The sequence below is a fragment of the Meleagris gallopavo genome, chromosome 25, assembly GCF_905368555.1.
Source record: "Meleagris gallopavo chromosome 25, MGAL_WU_HG_1.1, whole genome shotgun sequence".
NCBI classification, from domain to species: domain Eukaryota; kingdom Metazoa; phylum Chordata; class Aves; order Galliformes; family Phasianidae; genus Meleagris; species Meleagris gallopavo.
In genome coordinates, this window is record NC_139428.1 from 3,918,719 (window position 1) to 3,941,261 (window position 22,543).

General features: G+C 50.6%; 1 protein-coding gene across 1 annotated transcript in view; it reads left to right on the forward strand.

Annotated features, from left to right (window-relative positions):
* The window catches only part of GRIK3 (glutamate ionotropic receptor kainate type subunit 3), a 72,373-nt gene extending 66,549 nt beyond the window's left edge, over positions 1 to 5,824 (forward strand). Inside the window, exons 14-16 of the mRNA XM_010723354.4 lie at positions 1,090 to 1,312; positions 1,453 to 1,703; positions 2,446 to 5,824. Coding sequence (XP_010721656.2) covers positions 1,090 to 1,312; positions 1,453 to 1,703; positions 2,446 to 2,640 — 669 coding nt within the window. The 3' untranslated portion in view covers positions 2,641 to 5,824. The remainder of the gene's footprint in view (positions 1 to 1,089; positions 1,313 to 1,452; positions 1,704 to 2,445) is intronic.
* The last annotated feature ends 16,719 nt before the right edge of the window (positions 5,825 to 22,543 follow it).

The following is a 22,543-nucleotide window of genomic DNA, read 5'->3' on the forward strand; positions in this document are numbered from 1 at the left end:
GGAGCATTAAATGCAGGAAGAGAAAGAGCAAAAGGGAGAGCCAGTGAACCCAGAGGCCTCTGATCTGAACTATATAAATGTTAAACAAGTCGTTATCGGCAACTCGAGTGCGCTGTTCATTTCAATTACCCATCGTAATGCTCAGATATTTAATAATCCTTTTGGAGGCGACATTTCTTGCTGCTCTTTGAGGCTTGATAGATGCCACAAATCTAGCTCACAGGCACTGGACCGGATTTTCAGGCCAGGGAGATTATCCTGCCTCCTGAATGCAGCTCGCTCCTGCACCGCAGGTTCATCAGCGGATTATAACGAGTATGAATTCTAATTGACACCAGTGAGTCCGTGGCTGTTCCAGCAGGGATGAGCCCATGGGTCAGCAGCAGATGAATGGCCTTTGTCACCATGTGGCACTACTGGGGTGCTGGATGGGTGACCACAGCCACAAACCCACATGCTGAAAAAAGGAGGCGGACAGGCAAAGCATCTGAAATATCAATCACAAAGAGGGACCGTCTGGCTTAGCTCATTTTCCTCTGTATAAATATATGGATAGCAGCAGCCAGAACCGTGTGCAGGATGAGCCTTGTGCCTGTCCCCAGCACAGCAGCCAACCAAGAGCGTGGTCACAGACAAAGGCTGTATTTAAGATGTTACGGAAAGACCGAAAAGAGCCACATTTCTTCTCACCAACACATTTCCTAGAAGAAAAACGTGTCTGTACAAAGAGCAAGCTAGACAGCATGCTCCTCCTTTCTAACAGAACGCCTGCTGCTCGTGGAAGAATACCAGAGCCTATTTTTAACCATAAGACAATCTTCTCGAATATTTCCAAGCCTCTGTTTATGTGGGTACGTTAAATTTGTTTGGCAGTTGCACTTACCTCAGAGGAGACGTTTCCTTGTGGTGCTTGGGGAAAGACAGAAATACAACAGAGCGTGTGAGAGAGAGAGAAAAACAGATCCTCCAAAACATTCTCTGTCTTCTCTCACTGTCTTTTTTTTTTTTTTTTTTTTACTGTAAAGATGCAATTTTTTCTTTTCCCCAGCAAATAGAATATTAATTCTTATTTTGGTATCATTTTCCCAGAAATCCAAAATTTCTACCTTTGAAAAAATGTGGGCTTTCATGAGCAGCAAACCCACAGCTCTCGTTAAGAACAACGAGGAAGGAATCCAGAGGACCCTGACGGCTGATTACGCCCTGCTGATGGAGTCCACCACCATCGAGTACATCACCCAGAGGAACTGCAACCTCACCCAGGTCGGGGGGCTCATCGACTCCAAAGGCTACGGGATTGGGACCCCCATGGGTAAGTGGCTGTAGGGACACAATCCTCTCCCAACAGCCGATTTCCAAACACCAAAGCTCATATGGACCACCTTCCAAAAGAGAGATCTGGAGGTCCTCTTCACCGGGAGGGCATCCCCACTTTGTGCTGTTTGCCCCCAGGCTCACCGTACCGGGACAAGATCACCATTGCCATCCTGCAGCTGCAGGAGGAGGACAAGCTGCACGTCATGAAGGAGAAGTGGTGGCGGGGGAATGGATGCCCTGAGGATGAGAACAAGGAGGCCAGTGCCCTGGGCATCCAGAACATTGGTGGCATTTTCATCGTGCTGGCAGCAGGCTTGGTGCTGTCGGTCTTCGTGGCCATGGTGGAGTTCATCTACAAACTGCGGAAGACGGCGGAACGTGAGCAGGTACCAATCCCCACACCTCCCTGCTAGCCCAGTGCTGAGGATTTCCCTTTCCTGAGTCCCCAGCACAGGGCAGAGCCACAGCACCCCTGGGTGCCCTCCCTGTGCTCCCTGCCCGTCCCATCCTGTGGACAACGAGTGCCTGTAGGAGTGTCCTTCCTGCGTGCTGTGGTGCTGTAATGGGAAGCGCATCCACAGCAAAACACTCAGCCTGTGTGTCAGGGCAGACAGGTGCAGACAACTGCTCACTGGCAAGTGCAGCAGGACTCTGCCTCTCTGATTCATAACCCTCTGATTCATATCGGCCCCCAGCAGCATCATACAAACCCTCCAGAGCTCTGCCTTCCTGCAGGAGTTAGCACACCTAAGGTATAACCTTACCAAAGCAGAGAATTCAACCCCAAAGCTTGCACACAGCTCAAGTCCCAGTGAGCACAGCTGATCATAGAATCACAAAGTCACTGAGGTCAGAAAAGCCCTCTCAGCCTCCAGTGCAACCCCAGCCCCCCATGCCCACACGTCCCTCAGTGCCACACCCCCACGGTTCCAAACACCTCCATGGATGGTGACCCCACCACTCCCTGTGCAGTCTGCGCCAGTGCATCACTGCTCTTTGGAGAAGAAATCTCACCTAATGTCCAACCTGATGCCTTCAGCACGGCCCAAACCTCTGCTGCTGCAGAGATGAGCTCCAAAACTGCAGGCACGGGGTGGTAACGATGCGTTCTGTGCCTCCTCTCCGCAGCGCTCCTTCTGCAGCGCGGTGGCCGACGAGATCCGGCTGTCACTCACCTGCCAGCGCCGGGTCAAGCACAAACCACCCCCACCTGTCATGGTGAAGGCAGATGCTGTGATCAACATGCACACCTTCAACGACCGCCGGCTGCCAGGGAAGGACAGCATGAGCTGCAACACCGGCCTGACGCCCGTGTTCCCATAGGCAGCAGAAACTGGGGGCGGGAGGGAAGGATGTGCAAAGGATGCGCTCTGAAGTAGGGAAGAAAGGACTTAAAACAAAACAAAACAAAACAAGAGGGAAAAAAAAGAAAGAAAGAAAGAAAGAAAAAAACACAGGAAAAAAGAAAAAGAAAAAAAAAAAAAAAAGCTTGGTTTGGTTCATTTCGAGAACAAGGCCTTTCAACACAGCTGCATCCATCGCCGGCACAGAAGCAACGTCAAAGCACAGACTGCACTGTGGGTCTCGGGGCTTTTCTGTTTTGTTTTTTCTTGTTTTTCATTCCTCATTTTTTTACAGCTTTGCTCCCTGGCCTCGTGCAGCCCAACGCCACACCAGAGTCTGATGTTTACACACCGAGAACACGCAGAGGCATAACTGAATTGAGCCAAACTGAGCCCCAGCGGGCAGCGAGGAGCCCCCGAGCACAGCTCCTCCAGCATGGCAATAAAGGGACATGTTGTCCATCGGGTGTGCATGGCATACATGGGAGAAAGGGACAGAAGAAGCCCCCCCGACGCACTGCAGCTGCTGGCATGGAGGAGGCACCCCAGCAGCCATTGGTGGAGCCGAAGCAGCCCAGCAAGCTGGAATGGAACTGCAGCCAGGCAGAAAGGGGCTGGCATGGTGTGTGTGGGAACTGCAAGGAACTGCTGCCAGCCCAAGGCTGCCCCAACGTCCCACTCCACGCAGTCTGGTTCCTCCCCCTGCTGCCAGGCAGCAGAGCCCGTGGGCTGCAGCAGAGATGGGAGGAGAGCTGTATCCCAGAGGAGGACAGGACGGGTGCCATGAAGCTGGCCGCAGCTCTGTGTTCACACCTGAGCATCCTGGTGGGGTCCCAGCACACGGTGCAGCTCAGCCCAGTGCCTCTCACCCACCCACAGCTCCATGCAAACGCACTCATGTGTTCTTAAGGAATCTTCCATGCACTGTGTTCTTCTTTTCAGGTCGCTAACCCAGAAGGCTGGTCCTGAGCACCAATCGAGTCAGAATTACCAAAGACCCCTCTGCTAACCGAAAGGAACGCTGAGCAGCGCCGCTTCGCTCCGTCCCTCCATGGGAACACAACCCATCTCTTCCCAACCACTGCAAAAAGAAGCAAGCAGACCCACTGTCACCCCGAGCACCACGAGAACCCGAGCACTGCAGAAAGTGCTTCAAAGCTCTGGTGCAGATGCTGGTGTTGAAGAAAAGCGCAGCCCCCAGCCCCTGCCTGGCGTCCCACAGCACGGGGGGCTTCTTCCCACCCTCCATCAGGAAGATTTCCTTGGAGTTGATCCCAACTAGCAACCTAGATCAAGGGGAGACAGCTCCTCCCTCCCACCCCCCACCCCCCAAAAACAGAATTTGTCTTTATTTTGTTCTCCCCTGATGTAAAGAAGTAATGTAGAGACCCGAAACTAAAAACGGATTTGTCATAGTTTGACTCAAGTATGCAAAGAATTTACATTTATTTCCACCTTTTCATAGAAATCGTGAAAAGTCAGAGCTGAAAGCTGCCACCTCAGTGCACATCACCACGGTTGTAGTTTGCTGACTGTGCATCCACTGGCTGAGGATGCACCATGAGCACAGCTCTGCTCCCTGAGCACCAGTGCCCCTCACCACCCTGGGGCTGGGCAGGGCAGCAGAGCTGATGCTCCCCTTGCAGATTGATAAGCCATTAGACAGAGATTTTTACAACCATGACAAAGATAAAAACAAAGCCTGAAACCTGCTTTACATTTCCTGAGAGCGAACCTCCCACAAACCAGCATTCACTTTGCTTCTCCACAGACCTCCTTTGTTACTGAGGTAAATATCACTACTGCCGTGAGCACCGGTTATTCATCTTTGACACCAGTTCAATTTCCTTTTACTCACAAATGCCCCAGAGTGACAAGTGAGCACCAGCACTGCTCCTGCTGTCGGCCAGCAAGACAAACCACTGCGGCTCTGCTTTCTCCCTTCTCTCTCCAACCACACACCAGCTCTTCACGTGTCTGTGTGGTTCAACCATCACGATCCTGCTCACTCCCAGGAAGCACCAGCTCTGCTGACAGCACTGTGTTGCTGGGCAGGGAGCTCACAGCACGGACAGCACAGCCCCATGGCCCCCCCCAGCTCTGCTCACGGTGCTGGGCAGCCCTGATCTCAGCATCGCTGCTGTATGCTGGAGCAGGCTGGGATGCAGCTGGGATGCAGCTGGGATGCAGATGGGATGCAGATGGGATGCAGAGGGAACGCAGCTGGGATGCAGCCAGGGCTGGGCTGTGCAATGCTGTGCAGGCAGCAGTGAGGAACCTGGCAGATGGCAGAGGGGAGACCCCATAAGGCGCAGATATGATGACAAACCATCAAAGCCTTTTGCAAGCTGCCCTGTGCCCTGCTCATGGCTACCAGCGACTCATGTCTTAGGAATGTGACTTCCAACTCTCAAGCAGGTTCATTTCTTGCTTGGTGGGCAGAAGGACTGAAGAAGTGAGGAGAAAATGAAGAAAACCCATTAGGGCTATGGAACTGTACCCGCGTTCCCATTCCCCTCCACTCTCCCTTTCTCACCTGCTTTCTCCTTCCAGGTCTCCTGAGAGACAGAGCAGGGATGCATGGGCAGCTCCCTCTGGGGCTGCTCTTCCATTTAGGCTGATCTGATGAGATTTGGGTAAAGACACCAACGCTACAAACCCACGGAGTCAGCACATGGAGGGACACCGCTCAGCCCCACAGCACTGCAGTGTGGGATGCACTGCACTGCCCACACCTTTGTCAAACAAAAAATGGACAAAAAGAAATAAAAAGGAAAAACGACAATAAAAAATAACCAACTGGCAACAACAATGGAAAAGAGTGCGAAAAAAAAAGGAAAAATAGAAAAAAACAAAAACTGGTCTCCTTGACATTCAGGGGAATTTCCTTTGTGGACATGCAGAATTTCTATGAATATAGTTTTTTGTAAACATTTTGTAACAATTTTGGTTTCATAGTAACTGTGTTACTTGCTGATCATTCTAGGCTGATGTAAATAAAATTTCCAAAAAAAAAAAAAAAAAGAAAAAGAAAAAGAAAAAAGAAAAAATTCCAATTATTTTCCTTTTTAAGACACTGTGATATATCAAAGTGCACAGTTTGCTGTATGAAGTAATATGGTTTTAAATTTTAAATAAAAAATAATTTCTAGAAAACAACGAAATCTGCCTCAGTCTGTGCCTGATGTCTCCGTCTCCCTTAGTTGGAATGTGGCTCCTAAATGCAGCCGGCCCATCACAGCCCAGCCCACAGCAGCTGCCCGTGGTCCCCAGAGAGGGACAGCACTGCATGGCTATGCTCACTGCAGGGATGGCACAGCCATGGGTGGACCTCAGCCCTTCTGAGCTCCGTGCATGCATTGAATAATCCCCAAAAGCTGCCATTCCCTGTGCATCGGTCAAAAGAATTCCTCCCCACTGTAATTATTCCTAAGGGTCATCTCATAAATTGTTCTCATCTCTGTTATTCACTCCAGCCCTGGAAAGCCGCAGCGTCGACGTCCCCGCCAAGGAGGGCCCTGCAGAGCTCCTCTTTTTGTTCTGAGCCCTGATCAATATGCAGAGGATACGGCAAAAAGAAGAAGGGGAAAAAAGGTAAAAGCAGCCGATGCCTTCGCGTGGCTCCTTCAGCACTGGGGCACGTGGGGCTGCTCCTGGGAGCCTCCCAGCACACCGCACCGCGCCATGCTGCACTGTGCCTTATCACCAGGCAGTAATTAACCCTGTCACTCAGCCCGCACAGTGCTGCCAATCATGAGTGATGAATATTTAATCAGACAATGGATTTCACTCGTAAAAAGGCGCCGCGCTCCCTGCGAGCATCAGTCCATCCCACTGGGCCAAATAGGGAGAAGATCAGGGAATGGTGCCTGCTGGCTGCATTGTGGATTCCTAACCTGCAGAGCACAAATCACAGCAGAACTGCTCTGTCTGCAGCAGCATCTTCTGATCCCAAAGCACGGAGCTCCAATCCCGTGTCACAAGGGCAGCGGACACCAACAGCAGCCCTACAACTAATTAACCCCATCCCCAGGTCTGGTCTGAACGTTCCCATGAGCTGAACACTCCTCACTTCTTCAAAGATTTTGGAGACGGAACAGAGAAAAGGAGGATGCCTTATTGTAGAAGAGGACATGGGCTTTCCTCCGCACTTCCCAACTCTGAAAACAAACAGAAAGGCTCAAATACTCCCTGGTGCTGTCATGCCTGGAGCACTGCCTGCAGGGAGCATCTCCCAGGACCCGTGGAGATGGGCTTCCAAACACTGCAGAGCAGTGCAGCTGCAGAGGGATGCAGCACTGCTGGAGCCGGGAGCACAGAGCAAACTGCAGGCAGACAGGGTGCTGACACCTCTCACTTGGAGCACTGTATCAATGGTTCTGCGCTGCACGCTCCAAACACAGAGCGAAAGTGTGATCTTAGTAAACAAGAGATCTTCTGGCAGCACTGATGTAACATATGGGCTCCAGCTAACGTGCTTTCAAAGGCGTTCGTAGGGCAGGGAAGTGATGGTGCGCAGCCAACACACACAGCCCCATGGCCAAAGTGAGTGGGTTCCTTCTGTGGGTACCAGCATGGAGGGGGTGTTGTTACGTGAAGGAGGGGCACGGGGCAGAGCACGGGGTGAGGGCATCACTGCAACACGGGGAAGAGAAGAGGTGTATCTCGCAGGAAGGCTCTGGGCTTCACTGAAAGAATCTCACTCATTCTGCTTGTGGCAGAAACTGCTCGGAGAGACATCATTAAAGTGTTTAAGAAGCATCTGTCATTATTAAAACAAAGTTGCTTTGCAATTTTACTATTTTGCTGCAGTTTCATTATCTTATGCAAATGAGCCATCTATTCCCTTCTGTAGCGTGGGCTGCAGTGGGACGGGAGCCCCAGCGAGACTATTTATTACCAGCCTCTCACTCTTGAGATTATCAATTGCAAATGAAGGAGCATAAATACATCTTCTTTAGCTGCTTATGCCACATTAAGGAACACGCTCGCAGCTAATGGCTTTGCAGCTCTCATCTGCTCAAACAGGAGCAGAGCATGGGGGACTCCTTTGGTTGGCAGCAGCGTCAGGCTGGTGGAGCCCAATCCTCAGCAGTGCGCTGTGCCAACAGCACTGAGCCCAGCCCAGCCTGTGGGTGACCACGTAACGACACCAGGTGATACCATCTGTATGTCCTTCAGGATGAATTCTGGTACTGCAGTGCTCAGAACACAAAGCCCTACCCATAGCTCTGGCTCTGCAACTCCTCCACGCACAGATCTCCACACCCCTCTGGCCCTGTTATCAGTGGCATAAGATCCACACCTGTCTCACTGCTGGCCTTGAAGCTCCAAGCTGGAAATATGGCACTACTGTGAGTGGGGCCACTGGTGTGGGTCCGGATCGAATGGCTTTGGGTTCAACAATCCTGGAGAAACTGAATGTGGCTGCTGCCTTTTCTCCCCCATGGTGAGGTCTACAGGAACACCAAGGTGCCTACACTACCAACATGTGCCACATCAGTCAGTGGAGGCATGGCAGAGTGGCTCAGACATCATACAGCTCAGTTGCAGCCCCTGAATCCCAGCAATTCCACCCCCCAGCATTGCCCCCAGCCCTGCAGAGCGATGCAGAGGCCCTCCAGGCACCCCACCAGTCATCACCGCGTGCCCCTATCTCTGCCACCCAGCAGCCTCCAGCTTCAGCAGCCACCGAGGGGCACGAGAGAAGAGGCAATTAGTAAAGGAGACAGCCAGGCTGTAATCAATATGCAATCTGACAGGCTGCCAAAGCAGTTGTATTCTGCAATGGGAATGCCATTGCGCCCGGTCCCCAGCACAAGCACCACTGCAGACCAAGGGATGCTGGGTGCAGTGCAATCCCTGTAGGCAGGAATGGCGCAGGGCTGGCAGCCAGCACACAGACATCCCCCACAAGTGGGTAATTGATGCTATCTAGGGCCAGGTTATTGCAATCAGCATCGCTCTCTTTACATCAGCATTCACCGCAGCCGAACCCTCTTGTGTTCCAGAGGGTTAGAAAATGTTATTATCCAGACAAACCCTCTAATTCCAACCAATTCGATTAAGCAGGCAAATGAAAATGACACAAACAAAGCTGTCTGAGATTCGGGTGGCTCGATGGCTTGCTGCTGCTTTGATTTATTCCTAACTGGATTTACAGTCGGTCGACCAGCACTGGGAGCAGCACTGTGCTGGGGCCTCTGCAGCCCCAGCATTGTGCCCATCAGCATCCTCCAGTCCTCCTCACCCACCTTGAGCTTCCCAGATCCAACCAGTGCTCTGAGATCATTTGGAGACACTTTGCTCCGTTACATCCTGGAATATGTAAAAGTCTCCCAGAGTCTGGTGGCAGGCCTAAGGCAGAGCTCTAATTAGGCCATCAATAACCCAGAGCAGCTGCTCAGAAAGAATTCAGCTGTTCAAAGATGGAAAAGTCCATTAAGTTTATTGCATGAAATGTTGGACATGGTTTAGACAGGGGATCACGGCCAAATTATATAAACTACCAAAAAGCTGCCAAATGGAGGAAGTACGGGCAGGACGGGGCATTTTTAAACTGTCATTGCCCTGAAGGGAGAAGCAGACCCATTTGTCTGGTACTGCTGTCCAGAAGCAATGTCTGATGATAACTGCAGAGCCAGTGCTGAGCTCACACAGCTACGGTATGAGAACTGGAATAGAAGGTAATTATCCAAGTATTTCAGTAAGTGTGGCAATTAAGTATTGTGGTAACACTTTGAAAACACAGCAATAAAATAAGAAATACAAGGAGCTGAAACGTTCTGCAGTAGTGATGAGGGGAGGCACGTCCTGCTCACACTTCCGGGCTCCCCAACCTCTTCATGGTGGAGATGCACATTCACAGCCCATGGCCTTTGGAAGCTGTGCTGCTGAAAGCAACGGGCAGCCCAGCAGCAAGGGCACGCTGAGGGACATGGACATGTTGAGGGAGGGATGTGGGCACTGTGAAGGTGATGGGCACAGGATGGAGGCAGCAGTGCCAGCTGGGGACAGGCTGATTGCAGAACTGGCAGAGCGGTGCTGGAGCTGAAGGCACTGCACAGCAAATCAAAGGACAGCCACTGGGGAGGCATTAAAGTACAGCGCATGGCTGGCCCCGGCGGCTGCTGAAGGATGGGATAAAAAGAGGAACAAAAGAAGAGACTCAAAGAGTCCTATTTTTAGGTAGAGCTGCTGGAGCTCGGCGCTGCTGGTGGCTGGGCACCGACAGCCACCAGGTCTACCTAAACTGTGTGCTCAGAGCCTGTGCTGGGGTGCCAGGCCACACTCCGTGACAGCCCCTCTGCAGGGAACCAAGAGGATTAATTTGTAGGGGTAAAGATTCCCATCAGAACCAATAAATAAAGACTGAGGCCACGTCTTATCAAAAAATCCTTTTCTTCCCTCTCCGGGTGCCAGAAATTCCCACAACGCTGAGAAAATAGAGAACAATTTTTAAGCACTGCTCTAGCAATAAAATACTGATCTCCAGCAAATGGAATTCGGAACATACAACAGTGGGCTATACATTATCCTGCCTGAAGCCTCCCCTGAGGGAAACGAGGTTATCAAAACTTTGGAGGACTTAATGCAAACGCTGCTCCTTCTCCTGCGCAAACGGCCGCTATGGGGAGGTTGGCACCGCACTGCAGAGCCTGACCCCATCATCTCCAAGCTGCCATTCCTGCAGCAGGCACTTGCCCAGCACTCAGCACTTGCTCAGTGAAAGTTCACCCTCATGGCATCCTTCCTGCTGCAATGCAAAGCTACAGCAGACTGGGATCACAGAAACAGCATGCTTAAGTGAGAAAAGTCATGAATTGCACTACGGGGGCTGGGGGGCATCAATCCAAACCCTGAGCAGGTACAAACCAATTGCTCCCGTGCTGCCCTCACTACCAGGCTGGAGCCAGCTGCACCCAGAGGAGAACAGCAGAGCTGTTTACCCAGCTGCAGGCCCATGCATGGGCTGTTTTGCTTCTACCTGTCTGCCGTCTGCTTCAAACATCACGCACCTCCCTGGGGTGCTGCAAAAGGCTGATCCACAGAATCCAGGCTGAGTGTTTGTTTTGTTCTGCTGAGACACAGCTTCTCCGTGTTTAGCAAGAGGAGGCCTTGGGAAGAGCAATTGAATTAGAGGAATCCAACTGCTCTGCAGGATGAGGATTCACCCCTCTGCTGCTGGAGGGGGCAGGGGGGAACAGGGGGCTGCTGCATGTGCACTTACTGCTCACAGCCTTTGTGGTGCCTACAGAGGGAGATCCCACAATAGGAGACACGGTGATAATTGTCACCTATGTCATCGATTTTAAGACAGAAATTATTTTTCCTTTTCCCCTGAATAATACTGGATTAATTCAGAGAGGACATCGCATGGGAGGGGATGGCTGTGCTGAGCTGGAGGATGGATGCAGGCAGCAATGCCAGCACTGATGAGCTGAGCAGAGAACTGCCTTCAGAGCCCCTGCAATGGAGTGGGACAGAGGAATCAAAGATGGGAATCTTCTGCTGCACTGTAGTCTCACAAAGGGAATGCCAACCAAAACCTGTGCTGCCAAGGACAAGAAATTTAGAGCAAAAATAATACTTGTCACTTTTTTCCTTTTTTCTTGCTGTTTACAATTAATAAGGGCTTCACATTCTCCCTAAAACATGGAATGATTTCTTCTGTGGTCCCACGAGAGACATTAGGCTGCTGGAATACCAATCCAGTTCAGGCCTTCCTGAGATTTCAAATTAATCGCACTGATTGCAGCTTTATTTACTCACTGAGGTCTACTCAGCCCTTCCTTTGTTGCTGTAAAAGGCTTGTTATTCTCTTTAATTGAACCGCTTTTGTAAACTGCATGCATTCCCACTAATTATTTTCCTTGATGAAAGTAGAGCTCCTCATCACTAGTGCTCTCCTGAAATCTGTCATCTGGCAGGGAGCAGCAGGGCAGCACGTGTGCCAAGCTGGGCAGGAGGGGCTCAGGACTCGACCACACTGTGTGCATGGCAGGGATGGGATGATGGAAGCACCGCTGTGAGCTGTGTGATGCAGCCTTCCACTGAACTGTGAGTGATAAACTGCTCTGTGTACATCGGAATTATTCAAAGACTTGGGCTTGTTGAAGGTATTTGCCTTTGAAATGTAGAGTCAAAACAAAGTGACTTTTTAATGAACATTTTCTCTTTCAATAAGATAGTTAATTTCCCTCAATCTAGCTTCAATTCAGTATTTAAAAAATCAGAAACGTTTCTTTCAGCTCGCAGACAATCAAAGCACCATTTGATCAAAAAACGTGTGGGGATTTTGTCATTCTGGCTGCGCTCAGTGCATGGGGAAGAAGTGAGCAGGGCACTGGGTGAGGAGTAGAGCTCTGTGCCTGGCAGAATTAGGGTTAGGATTAGGGTTAGGGTTATGGTTAGGGTCAGGATTAGGGTTATGGTTAGGGTCAGGGTCAGATTATGGTTAGGATTAGGGTTAGGGTTAGGGTCAGGGTTAGGGTTAGGTTCAGGTTTAGGACTGTCCTGTCCAGCCCAAATCAGCAGCACCAGCAGCTCCCTCACTGGGGCACAGGCTCAGCCCAGCCTTGCTTCACTCCAGACCAGCTGAGTTCTGTTTGCAGAGATGCTGCAGACACCTCCAGCAGCTGTAAATACACCACAAATGCTTCTCCACATGTGTGTGTTTATCCTTCCTCCCAGCAGTTCCCCAGGTTCAGGTCAGTACAGCTGCTGTAGCGCTCGGTGACGGTGGCAGAACAGCTTCCATCTCTGGAGGAACGCAGGAAGCATCAGTGCTGAATGTGACACAGGTCAGGGCAGAACGATCCACTAACCAGATTTGCTGCCATTCGCAATCTCTGGAGAGCACTCATAAATGCATTACCGGATTTGCATAACAACAGGCAGTTTAAGTGGCGCACAGAAGGAACAGATGATGATCTGCTGAACAAATGTGCTCGGCTGAACGCGGCGCTCAGCAAGGAGGGACCCAGCAGCTCCACAGCATGGCTGCATAAGAGTGATGGGGCCTGCCTTACACAGGAGATGCAGAAACATGGGGCAGAATGGTTGTGTGGGAAGTCAGGGCCAGGCAGGCAACAGGAGACCTGCATGGGGACGCTGGGCTGGAAAGGAGCAGTACTGGAGCAGAGCTGGGGAAAGAGCCCGAGGTTACAGTTGACTTTCTGTGTCGCTCAGCTCCACAAACACTAGAATTATCTCCTCTCATCCAAAGGTATATTCTTTTTTTTTTTTTTTTCCAAAGAAAATCCTACTGGAAATGACTTTCTTTGCTGTGACAAAGGGCTATTTGCATTCCATTACACATCTCCCCCTCCCCAGATGTGGCAAGAAAATTATACACTCAGCTCAGAAGCGCAGCTGGATGCCAACCCCAGCCTCACCTCTCCCAGGACTAATGAGACGCTATCAGGAGAGGCTTTGATAGCTCAGCACATTACAACAAAGAACCTCGGGTCACGCCTGCAGCCGGGAACATTGAAATGAGACGACCCCAGTTTTAGAGCAGGGCCGCTAAGTGGAGAGCTTGCTATTTTGGGTAGACACAGAAGAGTCCCTGGCGTATTTAGAGCTCTAGGAGGACTGTCGTGACGGGCAGTTCTAATGAAACCTCAGCTGCAGAGCTATTTACACAGATGTTTTACCAGCACAGAGTGCGGCAGGCTCTGCATCGAGACCTTCTGATGGACCCAGGCCCAATTATCTCCCAAATGTTCTTCAGCTTTCCTCTGACTAGCACTAATGGACCCACTTACAGCTACAAATAAAAATTGCTTAGCTTTAAATTGGACAAAATACTTCTCCGTGTGTTCATGTAGGGGGCAGGGTTGGACTGGAATAGCAGAGGGACAAAGAAGAGCGGCAGGACTCGGCTGGATTGGCAGAACATAAAGAAATGAAATGTGAGAATTGCAGCAAAAGCCCCACTTAAAGTGACTGTCAAAACCATGTTTACTGAGAAAAGCTGCACAACAGCTTCGAAACGCCCATCTTCCGACGAGCACCCACACAGCACCACGGGCAAACAGAGCAAAAGCACAAAACAGATGGAGAAATTAGCAAAGAAAGGAAAGTTTTCTGTCTGCTCTGCACGTTTCCTCCCAGTCTGAATAAGCGCCGACGTGGACACGGCTCTGTGTGAAGCAGCTCCAAGTGAGGTAAAAGCTCAGCAGTGCTCTGTGATTGCGCTGCCCGAGGGGAGCTGCAAGGAACGCTGTGCAGCAACGCAGCACTCAGCTTCCCAGCAGCTCCACTCCATCCCAGGGGCACCGCCACCAGCTGCTGACCTTTGCCTGCACATCACATGTCAGATCCTGCCCCAAATCCTTCTTTTCCCTTCTCTGAATTTTGCTTGGGATCTCCTTCTTTGCTTGGGTATGTTGCCCAGCTTTCACCTTGCACAGATCTTCATATTGCTTTCTCTTCCATCTCCCCCCGACTCAGCGCTGAACTCTGTCATTTCCTCTCTGGTGCTGCATCTCTACTTGTGCAAACACTCTTCCTTCTGAAGTTTTAGATTTCCTCAACAGTAGGTCAAACTCAATCCACAGCACAGCAGGGACTTGCCTTGTTCCACGCACGTTCATGTGGACTGCATCTGATCCACAGAAGGATCATATATGAAGGATCACATTTTCAGCCTAACTCTGGGGTTGGCACAGAGGGCTTGTGCTTGCCCCATCTATGGTTTTCCACTCCAGACAGATGGAAGAGGTGTCAGCTCCCAACTGGTCTGACTGCAGCAGCTGAAAGACAACCCCAAAGCCAAACACAAAGCCAACTCCAAAGTTAACCCCAAAGCCAACTCCTAAGTCAACTCCAAAGCCAACTCCAAAGCCAACTTGAAAAGTCAACCCTAAAGCCAACCTCAAAGCCAAACCCAGGCTCTGCTCAGCTTGGAGACATCAGGACTTGTGCACAGTGTTTGTGCAAGGCTTGGCACAAAGAGGCCATGTCAGTTACAGCCCTGATAGGAGCAGTAATAGGGAGGAGAGAGGCTGCTGAAAAGAAAGTGCTTGTTCTGACAATAATCCCGTGCTGTTTTTCCTGAAGTGCTTTTAGAACCGAAATAACATCAAGTTAGAAAGCTCAAATAACATCAAGTTAGAAAGCTCACACACCATATTCAAGGTGCAAAGGGGTGAAAATCAGCAGCTGATAGGAATTTTCCGCAAGCGGTTCTCAGAATCAGCTTTGACAGAACTTGCAATTCCAAAGAATATTTCCTGACCATTTCATCTGTCACTCCGGGTCAGGCGGGGAGATGGAAACGCAGCCGGGTTTGAAAGGAACCAGCTTTAGTGGAGGAATCGGGACGAGTGCACAGAGCAACAGGAGCGGAGTGAATAATGCATCATTTATTCACGAACTGTCAGCTCGCTCTCCTCGCTGAATTGTCCCGGCTTCCTCTGCTTTATCCTTCAGCCGAATAACGCGGGTGATGAAATACCAGCTGTAATTCATTTCGGAGCACTACCCTGACATTACAAACAGCTGCGGTTGGGCTCAGAGGCCACAAGATACATCATGTTTCTGGCTGAGTGAACACAACCTCACGGCCCTCGGTCTCAAGCCTGGGAGGAGGGTGGTGCTCGGGGGGATGCTGCCGTGCTGCTGTGCACGGGGCACACGGTGAGGGGTGGGGGGCACACCGAGGAGCCCTCTGCCGTGGCAGAGCATGGCGTGATGGCACTGAGGCAGCGGTACAGCCATGGGGATGGGGTTGTGGTGAGCAGCATGCCCTCGCGAGGCAGCTTCATCCCAGCTCTGTGCACGTAGCTTGGGTGCTGGCTGTGTTATCTGTAGGAGCCCTAAGAGCGAAATGTCTTATTCAAAAGCATGTATTCATAGCTGGCTAATCACAGCTTAATTACAACAGCTCAGCAGGCTCTTGTAGGAACACCGCGTCTGAGGCGGTTCCACTAGGAAACTTTTTATGAGATAAGCAGAAGCATCAAATTGCTTCAGATGTGTGAGAAAAACCTATTTAGTGTTAATTGGGGCAATTACCTTTCCACTAATTTGCATGCCTCATGAATATTAAACGCATAATAAAAAGAAAATGCTGTGACTGGCCAACTGCTGCCCAGAGGAGTGTGTGGGGAGGAGGGAACAGCACGGGGCTTCGGTGCATCTCGGGTGAGGGAATCCTCAGCAGAGAGCAGCAAAGCAGCACCACCCCTGCAGATGCTGATGGAGCCCTGCTCTGAGCTTCGATGTGCTCAGTGGGCACTGAGGCACTCTGCTTTCCTGCTGCTCCTCCCTTGCTATCAGCCTTGCTTTCACTGGTCCCATTGCATTCAGACAAGGGCACGGAGCACAGAAGTTGGGTTTCTCTTCTTTCATACTTGAGTGCTGGAGAACGGCTCTCCTGACAGTTGGTGAGGAAGACTGAGGGTTAGAGGATCACTGCGAAGATGCAGATGGAAGCTGTGCCTTTTTCTCTCCCAGGAATACATGCTGCTCCTGTTTAAAACTCCCCTGAGTGTCTGCTGGGAGCAGATTTCAGTTTCACGATATCCATCTGAACACAGTTTAGGTCGTTGCCTCCTTCCCAGCCCCACAGGTTGCACAGGGCTGGATCCATATCCCAGCCAAGCAAGCAGCAGGGACACAGCTCAGCAAATATTCAGAAGGTCTGGAGCCCAAACCCTCACTCCTGGCCCATTCAGTATCCCTGGAGCACGCGGCTACACCGACAATTTGTCATCATCCAAGAACAGCATGTTTTCATTGTTCCCTGTGTTCAGTAAACACCAGCACTGTGCTGCTCCAAGCCCCTCAGAGCTGCACTTGCCAGCTCTGGGCGGTGGGCAGGCCAGCATAGTGCATCCCACAGACCCCTCCCCTCTGCTTTCATCATTTACTGCTACTAAAGAATCATAACAGAGCTATTTACAGCAGCCATTAAATAAGGCAATATTTCAGCATTGATTTTGTGTCTTTCCCGGCAGCGCACACATCTTTTGATAACTCAAAGCTTATTGATTTTTCTATAAACAAAAAATTAATACCAGCAGCAGCAGAGCACAGGGCCAGTCACAGCAGTGACAATCCAGGGCCTGGTGTGCACTGCAGGAGAACAGAAAGGGAAAAGGGAGAGGAGGGAAACAAATACACTTGTGGCTGTCTGCCTGGGATTAACTACAAACAGGAAAGGATGTCTGAAGAGCAGCAAGTGGCACAGCCTGCTCCATGCTGACCTCTCAGCTGCCTGGGAAACACTCTTCATTTCCTTTATTTATTTGTATTAAATTCCAGCTTTCCTTGGCAGACCCCAACCCGGAACCAGGCACAGCAAGGGGCTGTGCTCATAGCAGGAACCCCACAGGATGCCAGGATCCAGCCCAGAGTCAGCACACAAACCAAACCCAGCATCAGAACCACGCACTGCTGTGAGCCCAAGAACCCACGGGTCGGTGCTGCTGCTGGAAAGGAAGCACTCCTCACACCCAGCTTGGTGCCAGATGTGGCCAAGTCCTTTGGTCTCCTTTCCGCACACGCCAAACAAACTGGGAGTGAAAAGTGGGATCTGCTGCAGCACAGTGACAACACACATGAGACAAAGCACTTCTCCACGGCCAGCTGGCATCCAACCACTTCCACCAGTGGAGCTGTGATCCTTGCCTTCATGGGTGGCAGAAAGCAGCTCCTGGTCTGCAAGTCCTGGGGCAGGAAACAATGGCAAACTGCGGATGCAACTGGGGCACAGCATGGCACAGCACGACAGAGCATGGCACAGCAAGGCACAGCATGGCATGGCGTGGCATGGCACAGCCTCCCCCATAGGATCAGCACGGCACCACAGCAGCTCACAGCCCGGCTGTGGGCTTGGAGAGGAATGGGTAACACTCACAGTGCGCTTGCGTGTGTTATCCTCCTGCTTATTTGTGTTTGCTGGGTTGTTTGCAAACGGCTGCTGGTTTTTGGCGGGCGGTTTTGGATCACACACATCCTGGTTTGACAGGGATGATTGCTGGGGGAGCTGTGAGATTAATAAAACAAAAGCAAATGATAGGGCAGCCGTGCCATCTGCTTTTGTGAAGACAAAAGGGTCAGGGAAGCTGCTCCGCTAATGACGATAAACGGTTTTCTCTATGCCATGACATTCGTATGCCAAATTTACTGTAAAACAAAAATTACTCTCTTATTTTTTTAAGCAAAAGGAGTGTGCTCACGAGATCACTCACTAAGCAAGCCAATCTGCAAGTTAATTCGGACCTCAGGCTCCCTAATGAGGCCAAGCAGGGCAATGTGGCTCGTACCGCTCCCCTGTTTGGATGTCTTTTTTGATTCTTTGTCATTTTCCATTATGAAAGTCACAGGAAAAGCAGGGGGCAGATAAAGGAATCCAACCAAACCCTAATGGAGAAACCCATTTCCTTCCAACAGCCAAGCAGTGTGACAGACAGTAATGGATTTCATACCCGCCTGATGCAACGCTTATGTTAGGCTCAGGAAAATTTAGTGATAACAGTTTATCAACATATTGATGGAAGATAATGGGCTCCCTTCAGACCTGTCCACACTCCTCAGCCTGTCAGCTATTCCAGGTCCGTACCACGCCGCTCTCTCCCTCACATTAATCCCCACTGGCAGCGTGTGCCGCAGGCAAAAGCCATGACACAGGATTAGCATAACGCCTTCAGCTCTCCATGCACAGCAGCAGCTGTGAGCCCAGTGCAGAGACCTGAAGGACACAATCCCTTGGCTGCCACAGCTTTCCATTTCAGGAAGCGCTGCAGAATTGAGGTTCCGTGCCAGGAAGTGGCAAAAAGTCAACCCTAATTTTGAAGTGCACTCTTTGCAAATAATACAAATAATACAGATGTCATTATAAACGTGAAAACTAATCCAGGTAGCTGCATAAACAACAGCAAGGCTGATGCAGGACCCGGATTAGCAGTTCATGCCTTTGTAAAAGGATTAGTGGGACTGCACTGAGCTGAGGGAGAAGTTGGAAACAAATCTGCATTGATGAAGATGCAAATTCCAAGTGTGTGATGCTCCCAGGCACCACTCGCCCTGCACCTTCATGGCAGCTGCAGTCAGACACTGCTATGGAGTGCATCAGCACTGCTCCCACATAACACATCTTGCAATTACAGACTTCAACCTTCTCGCTGCTGTGGACCGTGGGAAAACAAAGACATTCATTTAGAAAGCATCAGGCAGCTTCCTGCAATCCCTCCCTGGGTGACGCACCAAGTCCTGACACCCCACGGTCACTGCCAGCTTGTGCTCACACAGCAGCCAGCAGGATGACACAGCAGTGCCAGCTGCACCCACAACTGACACGGCAGGAAAGTGACCTGCAGAGGAGGAACTTCTTTGCTCAGGTGTGAGACAACAGCAGTTTAACCACCAGTTTAGTTCTGATGGGGCCACAGCTCCAGCACAAACACGGAGTTCCTCCAGTCCTCTCCCTCTGCTCCCAGCACACACCAGTGGCCACACGCAGCCATCACCAACGCTCACCCTCTCCTCTCACCCACACCCTTTGCAGCAGTGATCACATACATGACACTGTGCTGCTTCTCCTTCTCATACCCATATGCATCCCCAGCACAGCATGTAAATAAACAGCCGGTGGCACGCAATTTATCTTCATTTGTCAGCAGTGACAGGATAACTCACTTGTGACTGCCCTGCTCCATCCTCTCCTCACTCACAAAGATTGATGCTCACGCAGACATCCCCACCGTGGTCGCCAGCCATCCGCACTCCGGTTTGCTCTGTGGCCAAACCCTATGGCCCTGCCCCACAGCCCTGCCCCATGGCCCTGCATGACAGCTCTGCATTGCATCCCTGCCCCACGGCCCCTTTCAGCCCACAGGAAAAGAACAGAAGCCCCAAATGCACTTCTCGAACTTTCCCTGCTCTGCAGCACGGGGCTCTCACCGCTCAGCTGTTTGGTCCAGTGGGTTTGGAGATGATTCACAAGAGCTCCTTATTTCCAGCACAGCCGGGGGTACAGAAGCATCTCTCAGTGGCACACCGGTACCTAGGAGCTCTCCACACCCAGGGTTACAATTACCAGGGAAATACATAATGGAATGAGCAAACTGTTTAATAACACACACCTGTATAACAACATCAGCAGTTGCCACACAGCATAATGAGCACAGCCCCTTTCCTGGCTATGCAGGTGCTCCCCAGGTTTTAAATAAGATTGCGTGTGCCCCGTAATTATAGCAGTGATGGTGCACTGGTGTGTGACACAGCCCAGCATTCCCCACTCCCCTGAGAACAGAATTATCCTTTATGCCATCTTTAAGGTAATGACAAGATTACGATTCTCACAGTGAAATGATAATGAATTAAGGTGATGGTATTTCCCAATCTTACTTCTAGCTGGAACGGACCGACTCTGTGCCAACCCCTGCTGCTGCTGCCCTCCCATCTGATGGCATTGGATGGACAGTACTGCCTATGGACCGAGCCGTGGGGAAGAATGCAATCCCTACAGCGTTAGTTTGGCTACAGCATCTTTGAGATCGACGTCACATGTCAGCAATGTAAGTACCAACAAGGTTTATCCACCCGACCTTAATAAAAAGGACCAACTTTCCTTTCTTTGGAGTTTGGCCATGGCACAGAGAGCTGCTGCCACCGACCCAGCCTGCCTGTGCTCCTCCTGCAAACGCTCAGTGTTAATTTGTAAGCGAGAATTGATGCACATTAACACAGCCTAAGGAACATGCTGTGAACATTTAGAGCTGGAGCTCCCATACTGCGAGGCTGACAAAACCAAGCCCGGCGGCGCGTTATTCTTGCCAACATATGCTAATAGCAAAACATGTTAAAACTATTTTTATTTCAATATCACTGTGGACCGATTCAAAATTAAACCTAAATTCAGCAGCAAAACACAGAGAAGCGGGCTTTGCCCCGGGCTGCCAATGCCCTGTTGCTGTGACAGCAGTGATGCACAGGCAGTGCCTGGTTCATTTTCTCAGCCAGGAGCACCGGCTGAGCCCCCGCCCTGCAGAGTGGCACAGCCCCCTCCGTGATGCTGCTCCTCACTGCTTACAGCTGCACGGAGAGCACCTTGGGATGCAGGAGGTGGCAGAGCTCCTTTTGAAGGAAATAAGGCATTTCCCTCGTAAATATAAAACGGTTGAATATAGCAATTAGCGCAGAATTGCGCATCTGTAAAGCGATTCTCCTCTAATTGGGGTGCTCTGAAGGCAAATGAGACTGGAAATGAGGAATGCTGAAGAGGTTGAGTCCCCATCACCAACGAGGAGGAAGATCGGCGAAGGTCAACCACAGACCAGCATGAATGGAAACCAAAGACCTCCATTTCTCCATGCTCCATTTCTCCAAAGTGCCCATTCCTGGAGGAGCAGGAGAACACAAGGAGCTCAGCACAGCCCTGTGCTCATTCACATTCCTCTGCACCGGGCTGCAGATTGCACTCAATCACATCCACACCTACAGCCATTCTGCTCCTGAGTGTTCTGATTGCGGTTTATACAGCCACTTGCAGCTGAAATTACACTGCCTACAGCCCTTATTGATGGACTGGCAAGGTAATTAAAAAGGAGGCTTTTCCAAAAAAGCTTGTATAAACATTGGGGGAATAAATCCATACGATTACTCTTTAAACTCGAAGAAGGATGGAGGAGAACAATCCCCACTTATAATGATGTTCTAAAAAAAATCTATTAAAACCGATAGCGCCGCATATATCTTACGTATTATGAATGTATTAATATATAATCATTTTTTATAAATATTAATAGGAGCTCACATCTGAAGGAGTCTGAAACCTACGTTCTTAATTAATCCAAAACTCGCTTCACCTCTAAAAATACACATAATTTTGGGCCAAGAAGCACACATCTGCAGGACAGCTGCTAGAACAAAATGCTCTCCATCGCCCATCATCCCCTCTGCAATGGTCAGAAGGCAGAGGTGGGCAGTGGTGTAACCCAACCTCTTCTGCAGAGTGCTGCCCTGCTCCCACCGTGCTGCCAGTCCTCCCACGTGCTGCAGCCCACAGGGCAGCGTTGGCTACCATAGGGAGTGTAGGTGTGATGGAGAGCCGGCCCTCGGAGGCAGTCTGGCACTGCCGTGCACTGGGAAGTGAAGGGGAGCATCTGCCTGAGGACTGGCTAACACACAACAGATGGCTTTCGTTGGAAAGGTGCAAATGAGAAGCTGCCTGCGTGCATTGCTTGAAGGATTTCACAAAATCTCTGCTTTTGTTTAAAATATTCTCCTGTTCCGTTCCTTTCCTGCTCAAGTATTTGCAAATACTCCTTCGCCAGCCTCCAGCAAAGCTCAGGAGCTCCAGCCTCCTCTCTACAAACATTTCCCAGGCATAAACCTCCCTACTGCTGGCTGAACTCCTTTCACCATCCGCACCACTTCTCACAGCCTCAGCAGACTGAGTTGGTCAGCACGAGGCAGAGGATGGAGCACAACAGCAAGAGCCAGACTCTCAGTTTTTGGAGCTCAGCAGTGTGGAGGAGCCTTTCTGATTACACCAATGCACAGCTCCATGTGGGCACTGTATGTTCTGTTTGAGAGGGGTTGATGCAAGCCTACCTCGATCTGGGAGCAGGGAACAGCATTCCCTCTCTGCTCCTTATCCATTTGCTGCCCATGTTCAGGTGGTGGGATGCTTGGCTTGGAGAAATGTTGGCTTGGTGAAAAAAGTTCCAGCTCCCAAAAACTGATGAGGGCTTCATTAAGCAGTGGCAGGGCTGAGCTGGGTTTGCTCTGCTGGATGGGGCTGCCTGAGTTTCCCTCATTAGAACAAACCCAGCATTGACTCTAAGAAGGAAAAATAAGTTCCGTGTCATCATTAAAAGTATTACCACAGCACTATTATTACAGTGTTTTCTTGTTAAATGGTTTCA